Raw genomic sequence first — 26,319 nt, 5'->3', positions numbered from 1 at the left:
CATAAAGTTTCTGGTTTTCATTTCAGCATATAAATTGTCATAACCCATAACTCTGTTCCAAAACTTTGCCAGATTTCATTGGTTTAGCTGTGACATTAATGTCACACTTCTCCCCAATAAGATTTCGAATAAGAATCCATATGACTAAATTAGCCGATCATCTCGAACATGTGCATTTTATTCGTAATCATTTTTCAGGCTATCCGGCTAAAGAAAAAATCTGAAATCTGATTACGGCCAACCATCTCGTGATTTATCGAAACCCTAGAACTATTGAGGGAACTGGTAGAGATGTCATGTGATACGATATACAGTACATCATGCCACAAACTGATTTAGCCGAAGACGCATGTAAATATAAGATTAGCTTAGCCCGAAAGATGAATTTGAGTTTAGTCTCTCTAAATTGGCTACAAATCGATAAAACCGCTATAAATCATTAAAACTGCTTACCGGCAAATTTGAAACATGTTATCCATTAGTATAAGATACTAAAAAGTTGCTAAAAACGCTATAAATCAATAAATTGCTATAAATCGTTATAATTCGTTCCACTTAAGTGAACAAGAAATATGTCCAGATTATCTTCTAATATTATTTTAGATGAGTGGTTTAATAAGATTGTGCCTAAACCTATTAATAATCGTCCTGGGTATGATATGAAATATGTTAGCGCATATATTGTAAAATACTGTTGTAGTACCGACCTCAAAAAAATAATCGGAATAGAGTGGGAGTATGATACATTATCAGTTGTGAAACCAGGTCAGTCTCTAATTGCATGGGCCGTAAGTGTCAGAATTCGATTACAAAAATTATTAGCCAATCAGAGATTTAGTGTATATCACCTACATTGCTTGTTTGCAGGATTTGGGAATGGCAAGATGGTTGATTCTGACTATCATCGGCCCAGAATCAATAAGAGTAATATGGCTATTTGTTTTGATTGCTGGAAATTGGTAAAGATTACTGATATAAAACCAAAAAAAACATATTTCAGTGGATGGTGCAGATATGGATATGAGATTAAATCCGAGGACTTGATGAAATACCATTGGGATAATGAATGCTCCAAAGCTAAAACCCCAGATGGAAGTGCTCGGATTATCCAAAGAGCTTATAGGAACTATAAGAAGCAACCTGAAACTTTTGCAAAATGAGTTTGGGAGGCGGTTAGAAATGATAATACTCTTAAGGAAAAGAAGTTTCTTAATATGCCTAGTAGAGGAATTCGTTGCACTGTAAACTTGGATATATGGTATTCTATTGCTGGATTGTATAGACCTTATCATGTTCCGCAAGATCAACTTTATGATTATATAAGCTATTCAAAGCATAAGAGGCGCCAATTATCTGATAGATTGGCCATAGCAAGAAATAAAATACAATGCAACTATATCACGCCTAGTGCTCCAAATTTTGAGCCAGCTTATATTTCACCTGCCAAGCAAGAAATGATTCCACTAACTTCTTATCAGTTATCGAATTGCAAAAGTGATACAGGCGAAATATTTATCTCATCTCGGTATGCAAAACAGCCAAAAGGCACTGCGTTGAGATTGAAGGATGGAACACTAATCACAATTGTCTAACTAACTTGACTGATTCTGAGAAATATCTTAATTATAGACTATTGCTTTTAACTGGTGCAATGAATAACTTATTCTTTATTTTTTATGCTAAATAATCTACATACATGATCGCCTAGTAAAATTGGTCGAAGGCGCTATAGATGAAATGTATCACCTGCCAAATTTTCTAGATTAGTCCTTAACCCAGATCTCGAATATTGCCTTAATAAAATAATATATTGTTCACACCTTATGGCCTAGGCATGTGTGACATAAATTTTTGATCCATCTAGCGTGTCTCTTCTTATTTATAAAAAGGCCATAAATGTATTATTTGTATTATAATAAAACTGACCCTGGTGGTCTATTTTTTTTTGAAATTTCATGGAATTCCATTTTTTTTGCGCCATGTATAAATATATAATGGCATTTAACCAAGCATATTCTGAATTGCTAGCTAAGTTACCAGCTTCCATAATAAATGAGGCATGGATTCGTCTCACATCACGGAAGCGTAACCCATTATCTGAGAAAGAGGCCAGTGAAATTAATCCAATTGTAGAGTCGTTTTTAAAACATGAAGCTATTAGATATCAGAAAAGATTAATGCGCCAGAGACGAACCCAAAGTTGGCCAGAGTGCCCAACATTATTACCATTCAAAGAAATATCAACTATATACGTTGCAGATAATGGAACCCAAACTGATGATAGCACCTGGCGGGGTTCTTCGAACCAGACACTAAAGCACGATCATGAAGAAGAGAATAATCGCCAGGTTATGAATGAGCTTAAAGTACTATCCCAGCACCTGATCGATTATAATAGACGAACTTTTGAGAAATTTATGCATGACATAGAAAAGGAATATAGGGAGTGGGTTAATGCAAATAAGAAATTACGAGGCAGAATTGAGGATCTGAAGTTGCAGTTACAGGAGGCAGAAAAAGAGCTGGCATCTATGAAGTCGGATTCTACTCATTCAATATTAATGGCGTATCCCAACCTAGCCTAATCGCTAATGGATCATCTACTGGTCTAGTAAAATCGAAGACCACGAAATTCCAATCCCGCAGATGTTTGTCAATAATTTTGGATGCTTTTTTTGGATTATCTGTGTATTGGTGCACAATACGACTAATATCGTCCCGACTACCACTCCCTCGACATAGGGCTAAATGCGTAATATTTTCACGGATTATTTTAGGAGTTTGCGTATACTTCTGACTCACATATATGCTCGATATTCCTTGATGTCGCCCGCTAATGAAATATGGGACAATCTGATCCTGAATCTTTTTTGATTCAGCGCAAAGGTCCTCAAAGACAACAACTGTATTTCTGTCTGAGGAAAACTTAGTTACATCTGGAATAGCGTTCGCCTTTAAGGCCCGAAATGTAACATTCTCCCGAGTTGCTTCTGGAGCATTTGCAAATATCTTATAGCAGTTTTTGACCAATACCCATTTCGGTTCATGAATATGCTTCCCGATAAGGATCAGATCATCATTCTTGACATATCTTTCCCCTTTTCTTTTCTTATGTAATCGCTGGATTTTATTACCAAGAAGAAGATTAAGGATCATATTGGTCTTTCCACTATCAGATCCACCGCAGATTAACAGACGAAAAGGAAATGCAGGACTTGCAGGGTGATTGGTGTTCTTCATACTTTTAACCTCATCGAGATGATAAATATAATATTCCATTCTTCTCATTGTGATGGGTCACTGAATTACTATATACTATAAAATGTCTGAACATTGTTTCCCAAATCATGTGACTTATTGCTTTGGTAAGAACCCTTTCTCGATTAGAGTATGCCTGATATAGGATAGGAGATCAGCGGTATATGGAATTTCGATAAGGCATATATTTTGCTTCTTGCATATATCCCGCTTCTTCTGATCACGAATCTTTTGTATTTCTAAAGTTTCATTCTCCCGATGATATAGGCTATTGTGATGATAGTGTTGAGGGCCATGGTATTCGAAAGCAAGACGCAATTCCTCATTATATCCATCCAAGTGTAGTCCATCTAAGAACTTAGCCCTACATGGTGGAAATTTCTTGCCTAGTAGATCCTCAAAAATATATCGGCATTTACGCTCTTGAGTATGATGGCATAGAGGGCACCACTCGAATTTTTTCATGATATATTTTAATGGATACTCCCACTGGTGTACACCATTTTCGCAAGACCAAAGATATACATCATGACTATTTATTTGACCAGTCCTTCCTAGACACTGACCACCACGTCTTCTGGCATAATCTTTAGCATGATCAAATTCGCTATTGATAGGGAAGACATAAACGAAATTTACAGATAATATTCTTTGAGGGGGGAGCTCAGGATCACGAGACAAATGCATGAGTTCTTCTTGCACAAATCCCCGCTTTGGAGTAAATTCATCGTCATCACTTCCGAGATAATATAGGACAGGCTCCTTTTTAGAGACCACAATTTTTCGGATTTTATGAATAGAAGGCGAGTATGTGGGATCTGTAGCCCTTTTCTGATTCTCCATTCCTCCCTCCCATTCAGCATTTGCAAGAAGATAGCGAACTGAATCACCTTTCTTCAATGTTATTTCATCTTTGCCAATAGGTCGCTTTGATGATATTGATGGCTTAGATTCAACCTCTTCCAATAAAATGGCTTCTGAAGGCGCTAATCCCCATTTTGAAGTACCCGGAGCTCTAATAAGGCGTGTGGGGTAATTGTTTAGGTAATCGACAACCTTTGGCAAATGCCTAACCCATGTTCTTATTAATTTTGGATCAGAAGATATAGACTCAACAGCATACTGAATTTTATAGAGCATTTCCCCTTCTGTCTTATTGAAACGTTCCACCATTCCATTACCTCGATGGGAATATGGACCAATCACTCGAATAGTGACATTATGCTCTTGCATTAGCCTAGAGGTCTCGCCCATCCATTCTCGCCCATTATCACATTGAAGAAGTTTTGGCCAAGTTAATGGGTCATTTCGATCTCCATATTTTCTCTTAAATGCTTTAGCGACTTCTGAACTTTTCTTCGATGTGAGTGGAACCGAAGCCTTATATCGGGAAGCGCAGTCTATTATATTAAGTACCGCTTTATAGGTCTTACCTTTGTAGTAATCGTGGGTAAGGAACATTATATCGCACTGGTGGACACAATTTGGTCGTGTTATTTTCCCATAACTGACTCTAGGGATATGTTTTGGTGGGGGCATATAGATTTGGTGTGATTGCTGATTTTCTAAAAAATCTTTACATTCACTTAGGCGGAATTGGTGCCCCTCTTTTTTACATGCATCTCTTAACGATTTGGGATTAGAGTAATAGCCAGTTGGGCGATAATATATTCCACGCAATATGATATTTTTTTCAATTCTCTGAGCCTCAATAGGGTCTATCAAGATTTGTGGTTGGCTCATTCTGATTCTCTTTTATAATCACAAAAAAGAATGGCATTTCGGAGGCCCCATCCAAGGCAGAGAAGAACATGTGAAGAATATAAAGCTGAGCTGGAGAAGGAGAACTACCATCTTCGTAGTGAATTGCAAGCAGAAGTTGATAGTAACTGCCAAAATGAAAAGCAGATCAGGGAGCTGGAACGTGAATGTGTCCATTGTGAACAAGAAATCCAAACTCTTAACGGTGAGATAGAACGTCTTGAGAATGCTTTGAAAGAGGAGATAGCAGAGCTAAAATCTGAAATCTCCAGCCTAAAAAAGCAACTATATCAAGCTAAGAAGGATATTCGTGATAATGAAAAACATATTTCTAGTATAGAGAGTCTGTTAGTAGATTCCGAGGAGCAGGTAAAGAAATTGCGATGCCGGATCAGGACTATCTCATCACGAAAAAATTCACCGGAAAGAGGTAATTCTCTGGACTTGTATAATTTGGATGATAATATGGCCACAATCACAGAGCTAGCAAATGCTATAAATGGTTATCTAAATAATAGGACAACGAGCAGAGATATTCTAATAGACCAAATAAAAAGGGCGACAAGGCAGATACGTCGAAAAGAGGATAATTTGCATCAGGATTTAGTCCGTGAGCAAAGAAGGCGCTATGATGCAGAAGGTGAGCGAGATCTTGCTATTACGCGAAGAGATCTTGCTGAAGGTGGGATGGCTAATGTTATTGGTGATCTCCATCAGTTGCGGACCAATGCTCAAAACCAGGTAAATAGAATGATAGGTAATATAGTAAGAAAGCAAACCCGTATAGGTGTACTGATACAAGAAAAATTTGCCTTACAATTATTGTATCAGCGAAATGCCCACCACTTACAGCTAAGTAGAGGGGATATAGGTCTGTTAGAATTTAATTGAGACAGGTTATATGAGCGATATGAGAAATGGAAAAATAAGACCCAAGCAGAACGCCAGAATAATTTAAATTTGCAAGGACAAATATTCGCATTACAAAATAATCTTCCACATTTAAGGATGGCAGGATATGCACCAAAAAGATTCTCAGGTAGAGCGGATGAAGATATAGATGAATTCATAAAAGATTACAGACTCTATCTTACGGCGGCCAATATCACTACTGCTAATGCAGGTGGTAAACAAAGAGCTTTAGAGCTATTCTGGTCCTGCTTGACAGATGAGGCATCACATTGGGCTGAAGATAAGCTTAAAGGTAAAAAATGGCGATTGAATCATGTAAGATGTGGGAATGCTTTAGCAAATATGGCCGCCGTAGTGGCCCTAAATAATGCTAACATAACGGCCGCCATGATTAATGCGCCTGATGGTACTCCACCACCAGGATTGCCAGCTGGAGCTACTGGCGCTACAGTTATCCCAGCACATAATGTTCACGCAGATGAAGATTGGTCTCTTGCTGGTGGGTGTCCCGTCGATGCTGGTACAGCAACCAATGCCCCGAATGGAGCTTTAAATAATAACAATCATATAGTCCTTCCTGATATCAATATTAGTCAGGTCATCTATTGGTTTAAAAGGAATTATCCTACAGTTGTTCGAGAGCAACAGGAATTGATCTTTGGCACTTTGACTCAAGGATCTGATTCAGTTAGAAATTACTATAGAAAGATAAATAAATATGCTAGCTGGGCTCGAATATCTGATCGTGAAAAAAGAATACAATTTATACGTGGCTTGACTCCTGAAAACAAGCTGGAAATGAAACGACTGGGTTTAAACAGACCTTTAAATGATGAATTGATTGAGACACTGGAAGAGATTGAAACAGAAAGGAATAATTTGCTTCTGGGTGAGGATATTTATAACCAGCCAATTATCAAGACAAAACCAAAAGCGCCTGCCCACCAGAATATTACTACAGAAGATATTGATAGGATTGTAAATAGTAGGATTCAGGCGTTACAACAATCGGTGCCAAATCTATCACCGGTATCTTCTTCTGGTCAGGAAAATATCACTAAGGCTGATTTACAAGAAGCCATAGCTAAATCTTTTCAAGAGACTATGTCTCGAGCAACTAAGACTCTAGATAATAGTAAAAAATCGGCCAATAAGAGAGGGGAAGACCTTATTATTAGACGATTTTTAAGTGAACTATTAAGAGGGAAAGGTAGCGTAGCCCCTAGCGATGATTATAATTATGATCCTGTGGATGATATTACTGACAGTATGGCTGGCATGACACTAAATAGTGCCACAATAAATGCTATCAAATCCGCCGTTAAAAGTGCCATTAAGAAATGTTCTAAGTGCGGTAGATTTGGACACACTTCTCGTAAGTGCTCTGTAAAGAAGAAAAAGAAAAGTAAGAAGTCTAAAAAGGGTAAGGTTAATCTCGCTATAGAACCAGATTCAAATTCAGATTCTTCTTCCAATACCTCATCTAACGATAGTTCTGATTCTGATTCAAGTTCAGATGATTCTTCCGATTCTGGAGGCGATATTACTGTTAATATTGCCAAGACAAAAAAAAAGTGAAGAAGGGGAGTGAATCCGAGAAATTATCCTCTAAAGAGATGTCTAGTGCCAAGCTGAGAGAAATACCACTAGAGGAGACTATTCGTAAAGTCCTTCATAGTGAGCTTAAACTAATCTTCCCCTCACATTTTTTTCAAGATTCTGGTCTCATTGCGTCCAAACAGATAGTGGCTTCTACGGAGGCAAAGATAGTATCCCAAAATGATGTATCATCATCTTCAAAAGATTCGGATGAGTCCAGTCTGGAAGAGGAGTCTTTAGATGATCCTATGGAGATTGACTTCGTCAAGAAGAAGGAGCCGAAAACCAGTGTTGCCACTATAAAGTGCAAAATCAGGCGCTTGAAGATTCCAGCCATGACTCTAGACTCCGGAGCTGAGCCTCCAATTATAACGAAAAACATTGTTGATCGTACTAAGGACAAAATAGATAAATCTGAAAAACATGACCTTAGCGGTGTAGCTACTGTCCCGATTGAATCTATTGGTATTGTCCGCAATCTGCCCATTACTCTAGCTCCTGGGTGCATCATTTATGAAGATTTTGTAGTTGTGGATTATCACAAGCCAACGCTAATATTTTCTAATCAACTCCTAAAGAAATATGGATGCGCAGTGGATTGGGCTACTAACGAGCTAAAGATCCCTCTTAATGGAAAGGATTATATCATCCCAGTGACTATGCATAAGATCAAGAATAAGCTCGAGGTGAATTGTGTGAGGACTACTCCCGAATGTGATGATCTGCCAGCTCCAGACAAGATTTCACAGGACTTGGATGCAGATGTGACATTAAAAAAAAAGTGAGTTATGAGGAGCTTGAAAGAATGTTATATAACACTCTTAAGTCTAAAGAAAATCTCAATGAATCATGTGAGGAGTTGTTATTACGTTATAATGAACTAAATGAAAAATATCTTTTACGTGGCTAGTATCCTATTCATTTCTTCTGTGATTTTTTCGCCTCTCTTATCTTCTTTCTCACAAAATGCTTTTAATTCCTCATTGCTTATATTTAAACTTTTTGAGCTTATTGAAGCTAGTGGTGTCTGAATAACAGGTAATTCAGAGATACGAACGGATTTAGACTTAGTTTTTTTTCCTCCAAACTTTTTTACCTTACTTCCAGAAATAACATTACATTCCACAGGGTCTGCTTGCTGAGGCGAACCAGGTTCTTCCGAAAATCGATTTATGTCTTTAGGATCTATTTGTGGATGGGCTCCTCTCCATATTTGATATACCCGTCGTGATGATATTTTGTACTTGTTAGCCATGGCTTCCGATGCTCGCTTCATTGAATTTTTAGCTTTAATAATATCCTGAATATCTTCAGCTGATAGGGGGTCGCATCTGAACGTAGATACCGAAGCATTTTTACAGATAGATATAAAAAAATCTTTCGAAAAATTATCGGTGTATTTTCGATATAATTTCGATATTCAATCGATTTTTGTTTGATATTATCGATTTATTTTCGGTAGATTCGGTACATTCGATCCATCTGATATATTCGGTATATTCAGTACTATCAATATATTTTCGGTAGATTCAGTCCAGAAATTTTTAGACACATTTTTTATATTAGCAACTAAGCCGAAAAAAAAGGCTATGACCAATGTATATACCTTGAAAAATATCAATAATAAAGATAATGATTCCTTTAAGGGGGTCGGACAACGACTTGGTGGTACATATGAGCAAGAGTTTAAAGAAAAATTATATTCCACTATTAAATCTAAAGCCGAAATTAATGATCTCAGCGAAAAGCTGGTAGATAAGTACAATGAGCGAGAAAAGGAGTTTGAAAATAAAGCTAGCCAGTTAATTGCATCCACTACTAAAGTTAGATCCCAACTTATTTCTGAACGAAAGTCTCATACTGAGAGTCAACGTGAGCTTGAAGCCAAATATACTGCCGAAATCCAATCGCTCAAATCTAAGATTAAAACACTGAAAAGAGAGGGAACTTTAGCCCGGAAAGCTTCATCTGCCGACAAGACCAAGATTCTTTCTCTTGAAACTAAAGTACGTGAATTGGAAGGTAAGTTGGATGACTTGGAACTAGAACAGGTGCTCCATGATTCGAATGCAGTGGGAGGACTTCTAGAGGAGCCGGCCTAAACTGATCCCAAAGAAATCGATTCTCTCAGGCTTGAATTAGAACAAATAAAGGAGGACCTTAATTCAAAAGAATATGAAATAGAATGTATGGAAAAAGGGAAAGAGTCATCAGATAGTATGTACAAACGGGAAATAGATATTCTGTCTTCGGGGCGATTAAAGTTAATAGATGAAAATAGATCCCTCAGGGGACCAGTTAGCGTCAAAGAAAAATAATGAAGTAGATACTCCACCCCTGCCTATGAATGATTCATCGCAACTTGATCCTGAAGGGACCCTTTCCACTTTTAATCCTTCGTCCCAAATAATTTCTGTAGGTGGTGCAGAAGCAGTATCTTTACCGGTGACTGCTCCTATCATTGCGAGTTCCTCGATGTCGCCTATGTTAATATATTCTATACTTACCCTAGTATTTATTACAATTATATGCTTCATGGTCAGGAAATGGTGGAATTCACGGAAAAAAAGTAACCAATTTTTCACCTACGAAAATTATATAAATAGAGAACATAGACCGGATTTTTATTATCTCAAATCCTAATCGATTACCGTATAAGTACTGGAGCTAGTGGAACTTCTTCGAATCTTTTTTCGATATGAGACAATATCGTTTCTGCTAAATCTTTGGGCGGATTAATTAAGATCTTTTCAGCATCGGCTACCGTACATCCTAATAACCATCCAATATGAATCCGGTCACCTCCCTTACCATTATGCCCATGGTGTTGTAAAAATCAATAGTCTTCCATTACAATATCCGTCATTTTCTCCTGATCAGCTATTATTTTACAAAATTCCTGTCTATCCTCTTCTGTGATTGGAAAATGGATTTTGTTGGGTTCGAAGCTTATGTACTAGGAAACTTGGTCACGTAGTTCGGCCATTATACCAATAAAGCTTATCTTTAAAATATGTGGATTTTTCGGCTGATCGTATCTCAAGGATACGGTTTTGCCAAATTAAAATACTAATGATCATCTCTGGGCATATCCGAGGCTGGGCTATATGATCGGAGGCCGGAAGAGATGTTTGTCTTGCAAACCCAGATCGAATATAGGAATTGAAGTTAGCCGGTATTATTACACAAGAAAAAATATATAAATAATATTATGCGAAGCACCTTAACGCCTAAGTTTCTTAGCTGAAATTTCCACATCCCGCTAAGAGTACTTATCCATATAATTCGATAATCTCGTCTATATCTGATTCGGATGAATCATCTTTTTTGCTATCCTGTAATTTTGATAATGTTCGGTAGCGTGTGATTTCTAGGCCAACCACTTTGTACCATATGTTTCGGAAATCTGCTAGTAGCTTACACGGTCCCTTTGGGACCCACTCATCCAAATAATATGATGTTAAATATTGTTCTAAGGATATTGCTCTGTGTCTCTTCTTAGTAACTAATTTATACATACTGTCTCTATACTCTATATCAACCTCGGAAATTTCTTTAAGCAATGATGAAAGTTTTAAGCGGATGGATTCTTCTTGCTTATCTAGCGCATTGAGTAATGATTGGTAATAAGCATTGTTAGTCAGGTGTTCTCCCTTGTCGGCATAAATAGTATCAAATAATTTTTTCGCGTAAATGCGTGCCCCTTCCCATAAATGAGATATGATGGTTTTATCTTTTTTCGGACCATCACGTAGGCTTTTGATATACCCCCTAATCCACTTTTCAGCCGATTTCTGCGCTAAGACATCTCTATTTTTGATACCTCATCTTCATCCATTTCGTCTTCATCTTCTTCGTCTTCATCCAGGTCATCTCCATCCACCCCACCATCATCCGCTTTATTATCACCCGCTTTATTAGCATCTTTCAACTTTTTTAAGGCCTCCAGCACAATTTCAGATGATGGCTGGAAACTTTCATCATAATTAATAAATCGTGCACAGAGGCCGACGACGGTTTTCAGATAATAGCTGATATCGATCTTTTTACCTAATCGCCTCACTACCTCTGGATACTCCATTTTATCTCCGACCTTATCTGATGAATCATTCTCAACTACAACATACTCAAAACGCTCACCCGGTTCTGGGATTTCATAAAGATAAGGCTCGGATGTTAGCCCTCTTTTTATGAGCCGTTTGGCGTCTGCTTCTTCACGAGTATGTCTGTCTCGCATTCGTGAAATAAAACGCTGGACACTCTTGTTATTCTTATCGGGCTTCCACACAGCAGTTTTAATCACCCCATTAAGATCTATCTGTGAAATATCATTTATGGTCTCTTTGAGCACGTCCTCCACAATCCGACGTAAGGTGCGAGTATTATTCAGCCTCATAGATTCTTCTATGACCTTCTTACCCACCTCACGAAAGTGTTTAGACTGCTCCCGCTTTACAACCTCAACTCCACGAATGAAAAGCTTTTTATTAAAGTTTGGCTTGCTTTCATGCGGGATACCATAGTATTTTTTCTTTCCAGTAAATACTACCGGAAATAAGACTTCCTCATATGCCATTTTAAGATAAGGGGATCCGTTATCTTCCTTGAGAAAGTCATTAACTTCATCACGAAGTTTTTCTATTTCCACCATAGAGATTTCCACCATTCGAGACCAATATTCTTCTTTTGAGATCCCGTTGCCACTATCATAAGCCTCGTCACACCTCTGGAAGCGTTCTTCTGGACAGACTAGATACAAGGAATCCATATCACCATATTTTATTCCAAATCCCTTTCTCTTGACGAAATCTGCAACGAGTTTGATATTTCTCTGTCCAGCCGAAGTAACACCCCCAGCAAGTTCACGCAAGAAGAAGGGGGATTTACTATCTCCAGCCGTACCATAGAATGTATTCATATATACCTTGAAAGCATATTGTTTCTTATCCAAACAAGAACAGTCGAAACAAATAGAATCATATTCTGCTATGAATTCATGCTTTTCTTTATGAATAAAATGATATAAATTCTTAGTAAGACCGTTACGTTTTTCTACCTCTGCATTCGCTAAGATCTGCTCAATGGCTTCTGATAATGACAAACTTTTACCCATTGAACTTATTACCAAGTCCATGTCTTCCTTTTTCTCTTTCAAAGGTGCAAGACGCTTCTTCATCTCATTTCGTTTACCTGATAAATATTCCAATACGCTAGTATAGAGTCCTTTTTCTTCAGAAATATTGTTATGCTGAACTGACCAGGCACGTTGGGGGTTGTTATTAAATAGAAACTCTATCTTATGAAGCTTTTTGTCGCTTTGTTCTACAGATACGGCATGCTCTTGAGATAAAATGATTTTGTCAGGTGAGAGGTTGTATGTTATGATCAGATTCGGATATAACGATGTGAAATCTAAGCCAGTTACAGGACGTCTATTTTCGAGACCCTTTACTGGTGGGTAAACATAGGCTCCAGGGTATTTTCCAGTTTCTGTTTGTTGGCTTGAAATCATACTGGTTAGAATCCCTCTTTGCCATGCGCTAGCACTTAAAAGGTTGCAAACCTTCATACCTCCCGCAAAATAATGTGCATCAAATAATGATAAGAAGGCTATGGATGCCACCTCTCTATACTCATTAATTGCATTATGCTTTACCATTAACCGCTGGCAACTAAGAGCGTCAATAATACAATATTTGGCCACTTCGCGCATTTGTTCAGCCGACATGGAATATGGCTCTTTTAATGCCCTTTCATAATATTTGTTCATGCGGTGAATAGGCATATCCATTTTACTTTCAAGTCCACATTCATTTAGGTAAAATGCTAAACTACTCTTTTCAGCCTTAGAATAAATTCCCATAAAACAGGGTCGGACGTCAATAGCTACACATCCCGGAATTTTAAGATATTTCGAATGGAATTTTCCATCATTTACTTTTATCATATTATATCGATATTCCCATTTTATAATTTTTTCCAGGCTCGATGGCTTGAATGACATATGATTGAACATCCATTCGAGAACTCCTAATTTATTAGCTTTCTCTACAATAAACCGCCAATCGTATTGAGAATCGTTAAATCCTATGTGTATATCTGGGGCTAGAAGTTTCCAACATAAAGCGAATGCTTTTAGTAAATCTGTCTGGGATCCACATACAATTGTGATCCAGCCTGGCTCTGGTGCTGTTTCAACATCGACAAGACAGATTTGTTTTAACGGTTCGGGATCATCTTTCCAATGCACTGTCATACAAATCATAAACACTCTGTCTTCATCATATTTTGCGTTAGGCACCTCGCCTGTTTTTCGTAAACTATATGTCTCAATATCCCATGTGAGTATGAGGGTTCGATCCCTCGTAAGTGCCGAGGAGAATAATGGATTATTATAATCATCCTCACTTATTGGATTATAATTATTCACAGATAGTCGAAATAGGTAAGTACCATCCGAGGTGAATTCATATAAATAATTGCTTAATACGGCCCAGCTTGAAAGAGGTAATCGTTCTTCACGAGCTACTTTGCGGTAATAATACTGGCAGTTTAGATCATCCGAAGCTGTACGAATGCCGACTTCACGAACTGCTTTTAGGGCATTATACCGATCAAAGTGGTTCCACGTCCTTATACGGATATATGCTTTCTTTTCTGTATAATAGCCCTGAAGTGGAAAAGCATGAATATCCTCAAACCCAAATTTTGTTGTATTTTTGAGTGTAACTGATAAAATGCGTGCTAATATGGTCTTAAGTGAAGAGGGGGAATGGTTTTCAGGTACTTCAACATCGAAGAATGGTCGGATGCCTGTGATATTCACGACCACCTTTTGCCCATTAATCAAAGAACCAGTGATACGCAAGATATAGGAGGAATACCCCTCGATATCATCACTAACTTCAGTAGGCATGAAATGTATGGGTTGCTTGCCGGATAGGCTTTGTTAAAGTATAGTGGTCATCCCATTATCGAATTCTACCACAATATCATTACGTGATGGGATACCAGCAAAAAGGCCGGCGCCGTCGTAGCGGAAGGCTGGGGTGGTTCCGGTGCGATCAGTTTGGTTGGAAATAGTTGGTGTATGCATGATGTTAGTTCGACAAGTTATACTATCTCTATAAAATTCGGAAATGTTTAATTTATTTTTTCCGGAGGATGTAAAAAGAGGCGTATAGCAACCCAGTAAGCAAATCGTAAATAAAAGAGAAACAGGTATATACTTTTAGATGGGGGTAACTTCAGAATTATTATATAAAATATTGGAAGAAGCCCCCATCTTCCTAGATATGTACTCGGATATGGTATAGCCTCCGCGTAATATAGAGGTATACCAAAAAGAGATATGAAGTTGGCTGGCCCCTCTTGGACACTTCGGAGACACAAATAAATACATTCTTTCTAGGGTAGTCTTCTGCGTAATCATTATATAAAATATTGGCAGAAGACTACCCTAACACTAGTATGTGCTCCGGTATATATGACAGCTAGGGTAGGCAAGTGCGCAAAAATATTGGCAGAAGACTTATCCTCCTAGATATGTACTCGGGTATGTCATCCAGGGTAGGTAACTTCGTAAACTATTATATAAATATTGGAAGATGCCTACCCCTATCACTAGTATCGTACTTGGGATGTCATCCATGCCAGTATTCGAAGGTATATCTTCCTTCATCTTTATATAAAATAATGGAAGAAGACTACCCTACCACTAGTATGTACTGGGTATGGTATAGATGAGCCAGCCACAATAATACATATCGCATACATCAACCCCTTGGACATGAAATGTGAACGTACATGTACCTTGACAATAATTAGGTTGCATGATGGCGCACTTTTGGTAATCAAATGGGTCAGGCCAAGATAATACATATTGCACCTCCAATTCTCTACTAACCAACTGTCCACCAGACTGGAGCTCGAGAGTGTTAGGAAGATTTCGGAAATATATGGATACAAAAAATATGTGGCACAGATGCATATATATTGGGTTCCAGAAACTTTCCTAACATCCCCCGTCGGTCAGCCGTGAACTATGTGAGGGTGTTCTGTCGTCGGAACAGTATCGCGTGACTATGGCGCAGTAAGGCGCAGTACCGGCCAGCACTATTCCACAATTTTGGCCAGATGTTTGGGAATAATAATTCGGCATGCGGCGACGGAATAGCTACCAGTTCCACGACAGTTCTATGACAGTTCTACGGTAACTACCAGGTCGCTATCAGGTCGCTGTCATGGCGCCAGGCTGGATCCTCAAATCACATGCCCAAAAGATCGGCCGAAATTAAGGCATAGTGTCAGCCAAAATTAATCGCAGATCTACTGCGCCACCCGACATGATATTTATTTACTATATTTTAGCATTTTGATGGATAACAAAATAGGTGGAGAAGGAAAGCACTCTCGAATCCTTAACAGATAACCAAAGAGACACAGAATGGTAAAAACTTCATCATAAAACTTGGGATCCAAACAATTGCAGACAGTACCGGACCTCCAAACCTTAGAATTAACAACCAATCAATAATAGAATAATATGCTTAAATTATATTGAAAATGATTATTGACGCATAGAACTAAATAAAATAGGTATATTTCGATTATTTAGATTATTTAGATTATTTAGTCATAAGTACGTAACAGTCTAACAATAGGTAGGCAACATTTATTTAAACTGTTACCTACCTATTGTTAGACCGTTACCTACTTAAATAACCTATCTGCGCGTTTATGACTAAATAATATAATTATATTATTTAGTCATAAACGGCTAGATTAATTAAAGTTTAACTTATTAGAAGAATCTTAAGTTGATTACAAATAATTACATGAAATAATATTGTTAAAGTAAGAAATGTGGCATTTAATTTTTTTGATTTTCTTGATTTTTCTGATTTATTTGATAAATTTGATAAATTTGATATACAGTCGTCTTCTTATATAGCCATCTTTTATAGAATCACACCTTCTCTTTAATCACACTACATATTAGTCCCAGTTCTTTTAATATAAAAAATACAGTCAAACCTTGATATAGTGAACTCTTGATATAGTGAATTTTTCAGACAACTATAATAAATTTCCCCTTATTATAACGAATTAACCAATCAAATCTCATAAAATCTTCACTATAGACTTATAGCAAAGTTGAGGTCTAAAACTTAGAGTTCGTTATAATAAGAGTTAACTGTACTCCTTTATAGTCATAATTGTTTTATAATCACTATCATACCAAATTGTTGGCCTAATAGAATAATAAATATATAATAATTTTCTCCTTTATAATCACTGACTAATTATATTCAATTATATCAATTTGTTTAAATAATAGTAAAAATCGTGAATTTACAATCTAAATCAAGTAATATAAATCATAAACATAGACAATAAAATTTGTGTAATTTACGGGACTAATAATACAAATCCTTAATATATAAATGTATCTGGTTTTCCCATAGGTTTCCTATTTTTTTTTTTTTATTAAAATGCTATCAAAAAAAACATGCACTCCTATTAGTTTTGATATGAAAAAGAAATATATGAATATATACAAGTTAATCCAAATATAAAGCAGGCTGATGTTGTTTTATACATTAATACAAAATACCCTGAATACAATATCGATTGGTCAATTATTGCTAAAATTTGGCAAAATCGAAGTAAATGGCTTACAGTTCTTACAAATACTACAATATCTCAAATGTTTCATAAACATTTTGTTTTATTTCCAATGTTTGATAAAGCTATGCAAATTTAAATGAGTCAAGCTGTAGTAGTCAGTATTCCTTTAAGTGATATGATGTCACAAAAAAGAGCTTAGAATTTGCAAAATCATTGAAAATTGAAAATAAAATAAAATATGTTAATAGCTGAATATACAGTTATTTCCCCTTCCCTATAAAAAATATTTTTGCTAAAATATACTTAAAATAAACTTAAAATTTTATTTTATACTTAAAATATACTGAAATAAGCAAAAATTAAATATCATTTAAATATAATTTAAATATATAATAATATATTTAAAATATTCTTATTTTAAATATCCTTAAAATATACTGAAATGGGCAAAATTTAAATGTAAATTAAATATATTTTAAGTATATATTAAATACAATTTAATTCAAATTTTGCGAAAATTCAATTTTCAGTATATTTTAAGTATAAAATAAGAAAATTAAATATATTTTAAATATATTTTAATTCGTGATCTATTTCCAAACCAGTGAAAACTACTAATAAATTTTGGAAAACTGGTTTTACAAATTAATTATCTCTTAAATAGCTTTTGAGCTGATTTGCCCAGATTTTTTTTTTAAGTGTTATATAATAATGTTCTGAGTATATTGAATAATAAATTTGTATTGTCAAATATTAATATCACAAGTTTGATCAACATATACTTGCCATTTAAGGTTACGTTATTATACAAATTGGCGATATTGCCTAAAAAGTAACCAGCCAAATTTGTATTACAACTCGGCTCCTTAGCACTAGGGATGTTAATGGTCAGTTTGATTCAGTTTCAGTTTTAAAACTGCAGTTTTCAGCTGAAACTCAACTGACTGCAAAACTGACTGATAAAATCGAATTGCAAAACTGATCGCAAAACTATTGCAAAATTGAATGAACTAGTGTCAGAAAGTGTTGATTATAACTATATTTGACAATGTTCCTTAAAGTTATAACTTTTTTTACAATAATAATGTCAATTTTGTAATTCTTTCAGTGGAATGAAAAAATTACATGATCGACGTGTAAAAGATAAAATTTTTATTATTTCAAAAATAAGAATGCTATATATATAAACATCAAATTCATAATTTTTAATAGTATTCTCAATAAAATCAATAAATAGAACCATTTTTTTCTTTTGGAATATATATCAGTTTTTTTGTCAGTTTCTTTATATATAAAACTGATGGTTAACCGATTGGTCTTAGGTTAAAACCGAACTGCAACTAAACTGGTAAAAACTAGTTATGATCAGTTATAACTGAACTTTTGGCATTCCTACTTAGCATGTAGCGTAGCTTCCAATATTTCCAATATGCATGATATTCAGAAAATCATAAAATCATATAAAAAATTTTATCAGAAATTAATATTCTATGACGCGATTTAATTAATGTAAAAGGGGCAGAAATAATATTCAGTCAATTCATATTTTTCAAAAATGAAGGTACAAAATGTTCCAAATTAGCATTAAATTCCTTTATTATATTCAGAAATAGAATCAATAAACAATTTAACTCTCAAGCAGCATATATTAGTGTTAAAAATTAAATTTTATTCAAAATACTATTTGACCTAATGAATACATTTATTTCATTCTCACTATTATCTGCATAATAATCAGTTTTAAAAATACAGAAATTATAGAAATGCAGAAATTTTTCTACATGAAAATAAATGTTAACGCTAATGACTAATGCGTCAATTTAATCCTAATACACTTGCTAATAACTAAAATCGAACGTCACGTTACATTGGGGTGCACTATTAACTATGTAAATCAAAACTATATCAAGTTATATAATAAAAATTATTAATTAAGGATTTTTTATAATAATAACAATAAGTTAAAAATTTTAATGTTACAATAATGAATTTATCAATGCAAATATATAAATATAAATATATATAAATTAAATTTAATAATGTTAATTTAAATATAATTTTTTTTTAATTTAGCAAAGCATAAGAATTGAAGTGATATCAGGTCCAAATAGCTGAGGCTGTATTTTCTGAAGTGACTCATTTCTTTGTTTTTGCACTTCCTTTAACTTGCCAAATTTTCTTTTGAAATTTTATCTGGCGACAAACAGAGTTTTGACTGTTTTGTTCCTTTATTTGAAAACGATGTTTATATGATTTGCAAGTACACATTGTATTATATTCACATCCAATTAGATGTGTGGCTTTAACTATTCTGTACTTTGAGAAAAAAAGCATATTAAGATTAAGAACATGACTTTATTAGAGTTACGAGGCCATTTTGTGTGTTAATAATAAAATACCTAAAAAAAATCAGACCTCAAAAAAGAAAAACTACTTAAAATTTCAATTGAAAAATAATTTACCAGTAAATGTAAAAAATAGCTTCATAATTTTGTAAAGATAGTTTGAAGAAGCTAATAAATGTGAAAATATTTGAGAAAGAAGAAATTGTTCGATCTGTGCATCTAAAAAAAAATGTGGTGTTTTTTATAGTAATTTATTATTAAAATTTCGTCTATCAAATTTAGACTCTAAAATATTAACTATATAAAATCTTAGGCGAATTGATATAGTTTTGATTTACATAGTTAACAGCGCACCCCAACGTTACATGGCATAACCGATGTTAATACTTTCAGGTTAATTTCAATAGGTCCCTACAAAAAAGTAAAAAGAAATGTTAGAAACGTCTCATACCCACTTACCACATGACTTAAAATTTATCGAATTTTTAGGAATAATATAGTAGTTATGGACAATTTTGTTGATGCGAATTGATCACATATATTTATCTGAATATTAGTGAGTTCGCTAGATGATATTTATATTTTATACGAATTATTCGGTTTATAAAATTAACCAATAAAAACATAGACATAACATGCTATAATAATTTAAACTGATTTTACAATGCTGACAACTAATATTTATAGATTCCTTAAGAATGGATTTTACTAACCTGGAACGTTATGACTGTAATATCTAATCGTGCATCTAATGCTGCGCCGCATTTATCTCTTTTTTTTTCCAGTTACGTCATTATGCCATTTCATTTGGATACGGGGAGTCTCTCTGTGAAACAATTTATTTTTTTAACAGAAACGTTTCTAAATTCTAACGTTAGTGAATTTGAAAAATATGGAACAGTGATTAGTGGACTAAAGGTTATTTCCTCGGAATCTTAACTGAGCAAAATCAGTGCAACTGATAAAGATGAAAAGAAATTATATAATTTATTAATAAAAAAACGTAAGTTACCGGTTACTATGTCATATACAAATTTATAATAATGAATCACTTGATGATAATAAATTTAGAGAAATATGATTATTAGATAGATTAAATTGATTGAAGGTATAATAAGCTTATCAAAACAAAAAAAAAGGTATTATTAACTGAATAAATGTATATATATAATAAAAGGATCCTCTTGACGGTTATATCTTAATGACATGAATACAAAAAATTTTAGATTTTACAGTATATTTAAAATTTATAAAAGTCTTTATGCTGGTGTAAACTTATGCTTAGAGTTACGTCCTAGTCTGTCTGTTACGTTACGTCACTAAGTTTACGCATCTCCATTTCGGTTCTAAAAGAAAAACTTGCTGATTACATGTCAGGCCGCGGAAGCCATCTTTGAATCAGAAAATTAGTCCATATTTTTTACCATCATTAGTCACTGGCTCACTGCATATTTACAGTCAAACCTTTATATAACGATATGTCGGGACATATATGAAATTTTTTAGGAAATATCGTTATATCAAAGTTATACCGATATTTATGTCCTCACATATAGTGGGAAAATAAAATTTTATCGGTATATTAAGTTTTTAATAGTATATCGGTATATCGAATATCGGTATATCGAGGTTAGACTGTACTATAAATATCACGTGCTCGTGCATAACCGCGCCCAAAAACGGAAGTACACGAAAATATTTTAAACACAGCGAGCTTATATTAATACACGGCTTAGAATCGAGACAATTATTTTGAATATTGTTTAGGTCTTTCTTGATATGTTACGGGTTAAATAATACGTGTAAACTTTGCCACAAGTCCATTCTTGCACAGGTATAACGCGAAATTACGTTAAAGGTTAAACTCAACGAAGTGAATAACATTTTAAAAAATTGGCAGGTGGGTAAACCATTTTTAATTGTGAAAATATTGTAACAGAACGTTCTATAGAAGCTTGAATCGCTGATTCGTGGTCTCGTTCTATAATACCTAGATTGATAAACTGTGTGCAAATTTTCTTGATTATATTTTGGTTAACCCCGCCTTTCCATTTTTTTTAGACGTTGATAAAAATAAAATCAGTAACGATCCATAATTTTATCCTTATAAAAATGGATCCGTGGAGTTGGTGCAGCGACATTATTTTTAAATTTCCGCGCATGTGATTGATTGAATGTAGATAGGCGCGATATTTATAAGAGCGCATATCAGATATGACTTCATAGGTTTGCGGACAAAAACTAAATTTCCAACACTGCCCGTGTGATGATTGAAACTTGACCCCGTCTATGTATATTGAAAACATATGAAATGGGTCAAGATTAAGGTACATGAAGTTGCGCTGGATTGTAGTGATTTTAGTTAGGCAAGACAGCTTCACCGCATTGGATGGAGGAAGGCCAACTTCCATTCAATGGCTGCCAAGGATCTGTAGTAAAATGGGCGAACTTTTCAGTTATACCTGAATATATTTTGGTGATTGGCCAAGCATCAAACGCATGTCTACTTGACTGTAGAGGATCATTCATACTTGCTATGGATTTACATTATCTTTCTGATTGTTTTGTAGAATAGCTAAAATTTAAAAACGGGAAGTTTTTCGTTGCGAACTTATTGTTTTTTAGATTTATTTTATTTTATCCTTCAAAGGTGAAATCTGGACTAACTTTGTGTAGAATAACTACTAGAGGTATTGTTTTTTTAGATATTATGGCCGAATTCCTAGTCATATCAGATATGTAAAACATAATAATATTATGCTGCGGTATCTTTATATGGTTCTGTTGACTTATTTTATCGTTAAACTTAACTTTCTCTTTTTAATAAGTGAAAGTTGTTCTCCTGCTCATACCTACTATTTTAATAAAACTAACTACAAAAAATTGATTATTAATATCTCTTTTTGAAGAAGGATTTTCTTTCTAGTTCATTTGTAAATATCTAAATATTAGCGAATTTTATATTAATACTGCCTATTCACACCTTTTTGAATCATGTTTTAATCGTGGATTTATTTCTTTCTAATCCTAACTCTTTTCTTGTTCACGAAGCTGCGACTTTGTGTTTATGCATTATTTACCATAGAAAAAGTATTCAATTTTTTGTACTCCAAAAATTTATCAAGGTAATAATATAGACTTAATAGATTTGTTGACATCATATCAGCGATCGATGTTTAGGAAATCATGTGTGATGGACCAATCAGTAGTAGTTTAGTTTGCAAATATATATATATGATCTGGATCTCTAATATCTCATAAAATAAAAATGAGAGGGATAATTAATCATTTAACAAAAAAATCATTAGCATCATCTAGAGTTGGTCGTATTCACTTAAATTTATTGGTGTTACATCGTTCAATAAGGACTAAAACATTTATTGAAGATAAAAATTATAAAGGACTTTATTATCATCCAACGATCGATACTACTAATTATATGCTGTCATTTCTTTCTGATAATGATAAAGTTAATAAGCATGCTGATATAGCTGTTATAGGTAGAATTCCCTTTGATTCAGAAATTGATGATAATAATACTCCTAAAATTACAACACAAAATTTTATTGAAAATAAAAAGTTTACCCAATTTCTTCAGCAAGTTATTACCGAAAATGTTGGTGATTCCGATCCACAATTACAAGCATTGGCTAAATATTATCAAAACGGGTAAGTTATAGTATAGAGAGTAGAGAAAAACAAATTAATGACGATTTCTTTTTAAGATGGTTAACAAATGACATTCTTTTGATTTTAATCCGATAATTTAAAGATGGCTTCATGTAGCAGGTATTTCAATCATTTGATTTTACAAAGAATATATATGTATATATATATACTCTAACCCCTTGAATAATAGATGCAAGAGATCCAGCGGTATGGGGTCGTATTCCATATCCTGAGGATATTTTTGGTATGGTTCAAGTTAAAGATGGACAAATTATTCAAGGAACATATCAACCTATGCCAACTCATCGTATAATTACTACAAAAGGACTTTTTGTATTAAGTGATCCTTTACAAAAAAAATTATTAGAGAAGTTAATTAAGTTGTGTGTTTAATTTTAATAAAAATTTACATTTGAAATATAACTCTTACCTAATAAGAGTATAAAATTGTGAAAAAGTAAATAGCTTTTTAAACGGCTATGACGTTTATAAAAATTTATCAGCATTTACATTGAAAAAAAAGAGAAAGTTCTGATAATAAGTTGTTTCTTTTGAAATTACGCATAAAAATAATATTTATTGTCATTTACTTAAATTACTATGGGCGTAGTATCTTAGATTCGATAGTTAATTATAAAATAAAATGGCACGATATAGCCACATAAATTTCTTTTAATATAAAATGTCATTTGCAATTAACATTCACGATGACTAGAAAGAATTATTAATCGAGATGCAATATTGTGGAAACTCACATATAGTCATTTGAGAAATTCAAGGAATTAAGAATTGTATAAGATTCCTGTCATAAGATACCATGCAATCATTTCGCGTAGTTATTAAAGAGTCGTATCAAGAATATAATTGGATTACTCGGCTCATGTAAGTAGGCCAGCTGATAAAACATCATTGCCTACAAGGGCGACTATAATTTTGGCCTAGAAGTCCTGTTAATTCAAACGTACGCCATTCCCTTCTCCTAAGCGTTTCGTTAACATAAAATGGCAATAATGTTTGTTGTACTCCTGCTTCAAACGTACTAGTATACAATCTGTTGTTACGTCGGATATCATGAAATTATAAATAACCTTCATTATAATATGAACTCTGGCCTTTATTCGAAAAATTTATAAATTTCAAAAATATCTCGAGCCCATCTTTTATCTCCGTTCCCTTGTTTTTAAGTTGCTCAAACTTTCTTTTCATCAAAAGAAATTTACTCTTTTTATATACATAACATGTCAACTCAACATTCTTACAAATTAATTTTTTCAGCGCCATAACCATTTTTATTCAGGTCGATATTAATCTTGAAATGGCTAGTTCTTTAACAAGAAATAATAATAGATTTATTTCCTGTAATAATTCTCCTAAATATATATAGTCAAATACATATTCAAACCTTAAAGTCGTTGCCATTTTTTGTAAGCCGGACTGTCACAATCCTTGCCGATGGACTATGTTGGTAGTTGTGACTGATTAATTGGAATTTGATCAGTATCAAGCATAGTTTCGAGAAATATAGTCAAAATTTAATCATGTCCAGAAATTCACCTTTGTAAAATGCGTTATTGAAAACAACTTCTAATCCAAAAATTCATCAGATTCGGATCTAATATCAGTGATATGTTCGAAGGCACTTCTGGATCGATTGCTAAATATATTCCCATTATGTTATTAAAAATTTAAGAAAGCTAATTATTTCCAAAAAATCTTTGTACTTGACAAAGCTCTTTCTCGTACATGAAAGAGTTTGAAACGTTTCGCCTTGACCTGTTTGAAAAAGGTCCATTGCTAGTTAAAATGAAAAGTCTCATGAGACTGACTAGCATGATGGAGGTTCTCCCTGATTGGCATAAATTTAAACAATCAACGCGAATTGTTATTGGCTAAAATAATGTACACAAATTTGATCCATCAACTCAAAATATAAATACTCACGTGTCCTCATTTTGAAACAGGTTTATTTCAAGTATGGTGGGCGTAGGCAAAAAAAATTTTGGACCATGTTCAATAGTAAACTGTGTATATGAAAATATTTCCTTTCGCTTAATTACAGAACTTGCATACCAGAAATGTTGCGAGAACAATATGCTAGAAATGTATCCTTATCTTGAAGTAGGAAAGCAACTTTGTCATTCACATTATTGTAGTATAGTGGAACCTAACCGTGGGCAATATAAGCGAAAGAGAATAAAAAACCAGGAATGTAGTAGAGAAAGTAGTAGGAAAAGAGTTAACCATATTGAAGAAACTAGGGAAGGAGGTAATATATTTGACATTAAACTAAAAATAATGTAAAAATAATCTAATTTTTATAATAATTTATTTATTTAGCCTTAATAAATGATCCAACATTTGCATCAAATGTAAAAACCCTAACGAGTGTGTTGTATAATAAGCAACGTCGGGAGTCTTCTAATTTGGAATTGGATCCAACACAATTTCAGCATATGATTGAAGAAGCAAATCCTGAACTTAAAGGATTCTTTCCTTTAATGGTAAATACAATTATTCCAAGAGATCGATCAGCTCATAATAAATTGGAGGCTAAAAAATCAATTGTAGCATTATGTTACATAATTGCTGGTTTACGTAACAAATTTGTCAACCAGTTTAAAATAGAAGTCGGGTTATATCTAGCAGCATCAGGAGCTACTTGGGAAGCTATTGATACAATGTCAAGTCTCGGATTCTCAGCATGTGGTAAGACAGTTGCAGATTTTCAAAAAAAAATTCAAACAAACCATACACTTAAAATTGAGAATCATTTTTCAGAAAAGGTAAGCTTTGATTTTTAATAAAAAGAGTTTTAGAAATATAATAATTAAATCTTTTTTTTTAATATTAGGGGAATTGCTTACACATTTACAATGTAGATGATTACCATGCTATTCATGAAAAAAGAAGGCCAGATACAGTATCAACGTCAGTGGCAAAACATTTCACTACTTGTGTCGCAAAACCCGTTGTAGAATGTCTTGCAGTACCACTTACATTTAATGGTATATCTATTCACAATCCAAATAATATTGAAGCTCCAAGGATTTGTTGGTATTTACTCAACAAATATACTGGGATATTTGATGTTTCATATACAAATCTTCAAGAACATCAAGGTATTAATACTTTTGATCGTATTGAA

General features: G+C 34.1%; 9 protein-coding genes across 9 annotated transcripts; 6 read left to right on the top strand and 3 right to left on the bottom strand.

The window, feature by feature from the left end:
- Positions 1-572: 572 nt before the first annotated feature.
- OCT59_015067 (uncharacterized protein) lies at positions 573-1,160 on the top strand (the record flags this gene model as incomplete). The annotated part of the gene is made up of 1 exon (XM_066139746.1): positions 573-1,160. The coding sequence occupies one exon, from the start codon at positions 573-575 to the stop codon at positions 1,158-1,160; it is 588 nt and encodes a 195-aa protein (XP_066002593.1).
- A 54-nt stretch (positions 1,161-1,214) lies between these two features.
- Positions 1,215-1,592, top strand: OCT59_015066 (uncharacterized protein; the record flags this gene model as incomplete). The annotated part of the gene is made up of 1 exon (XM_066139745.1): positions 1,215-1,592. The coding sequence occupies one exon, from the start codon at positions 1,215-1,217 to the stop codon at positions 1,590-1,592; it is 378 nt and encodes a 125-aa protein (XP_066002592.1).
- Positions 1,593-3,608: 2,016 nt separating this feature from the next.
- Positions 3,609-4,398, bottom strand: OCT59_015065 (uncharacterized protein; the record flags this gene model as incomplete). Its single annotated transcript, XM_066139744.1, has 2 exons — positions 3,609-3,622; positions 3,678-4,398. The coding sequence occupies 2 exons, from the start codon at positions 4,396-4,398 to the stop codon at positions 3,609-3,611; spliced, it is 735 nt and encodes a 244-aa protein (XP_066002591.1).
- Positions 4,399-6,027: 1,629 nt separating this feature from the next.
- On the top strand, positions 6,028-7,509 carry OCT59_015064 (uncharacterized protein; the record flags this gene model as incomplete). The annotated part of the gene is made up of 1 exon (XM_066139743.1): positions 6,028-7,509. The coding sequence occupies one exon, from the start codon at positions 6,028-6,030 to the stop codon at positions 7,507-7,509; it is 1,482 nt and encodes a 493-aa protein (XP_066002590.1).
- Positions 7,510-7,547: 38 nt separating this feature from the next.
- OCT59_015063 (uncharacterized protein) lies at positions 7,548-8,315 on the top strand (the record flags this gene model as incomplete). Its single annotated transcript, XM_066139742.1, has 1 exon — positions 7,548-8,315. One exon carries the CDS (start codon positions 7,548-7,550, stop codon positions 8,313-8,315), a length of 768 nt encoding a protein of 255 aa, XP_066002589.1.
- A 113-nt stretch (positions 8,316-8,428) lies between these two features.
- OCT59_015062 (uncharacterized protein) lies at positions 8,429-8,806 on the bottom strand (the record flags this gene model as incomplete). Its single annotated transcript, XM_066139741.1, has 1 exon — positions 8,429-8,806. One exon carries the CDS (start codon positions 8,804-8,806, stop codon positions 8,429-8,431), a length of 378 nt encoding a protein of 125 aa, XP_066002588.1.
- Positions 8,807-9,119: 313 nt separating this feature from the next.
- OCT59_015061 (uncharacterized protein) lies at positions 9,120-9,632 on the top strand (the record flags this gene model as incomplete). The annotated part of the gene is made up of 1 exon (XM_066139740.1): positions 9,120-9,632. One exon carries the CDS (start codon positions 9,120-9,122, stop codon positions 9,630-9,632), a length of 513 nt encoding a protein of 170 aa, XP_066002587.1.
- Positions 9,633-22,763: 13,131 nt separating this feature from the next.
- OCT59_015060 (uncharacterized protein) lies at positions 22,764-23,662 on the top strand. The gene is made up of 3 exons (XM_025320497.2): positions 22,764-23,174; positions 23,278-23,294; positions 23,365-23,662. The coding sequence occupies exons 1-3, from the start codon at positions 22,774-22,776 to the stop codon at positions 23,565-23,567; spliced, it is 621 nt and encodes a 206-aa protein (XP_025171218.2). The 5' UTR covers positions 22,764-22,773; the 3' UTR covers positions 23,568-23,662.
- Positions 23,663-24,080: 418 nt separating this feature from the next.
- Positions 24,081-24,593, bottom strand: OCT59_015059 (uncharacterized protein; the record flags this gene model as incomplete). The annotated part of the gene is made up of 3 exons (XM_066139739.1): positions 24,081-24,225; positions 24,434-24,499; positions 24,577-24,593. 3 exons carry the CDS (start codon positions 24,591-24,593, stop codon positions 24,081-24,083), a joined length of 228 nt encoding a protein of 75 aa, XP_066002586.1.
- Positions 24,594-26,319: the final 1,726 nt, after the last annotated feature.

The sequence above is a fragment of the Rhizophagus irregularis genome, chromosome 23 (genome assembly GCF_026210795.1).
Source record: "Rhizophagus irregularis chromosome 23, complete sequence".
NCBI lineage: Eukaryota > Fungi > Glomeromycota > Glomeromycetes > Glomerales > Glomeraceae > Rhizophagus > Rhizophagus irregularis.
This window is presented reverse-complemented; position numbering and strand designations above follow the sequence as displayed.

Excerpts from the sequence above, each read along its gene's own strand:
- OCT59_015060 (XM_025320497.2), top strand. The coding sequence starts at position 22,774 with ATGAGAGGGATAATTAATCATTTAACAAAAAAATCATTAGCATCATCT.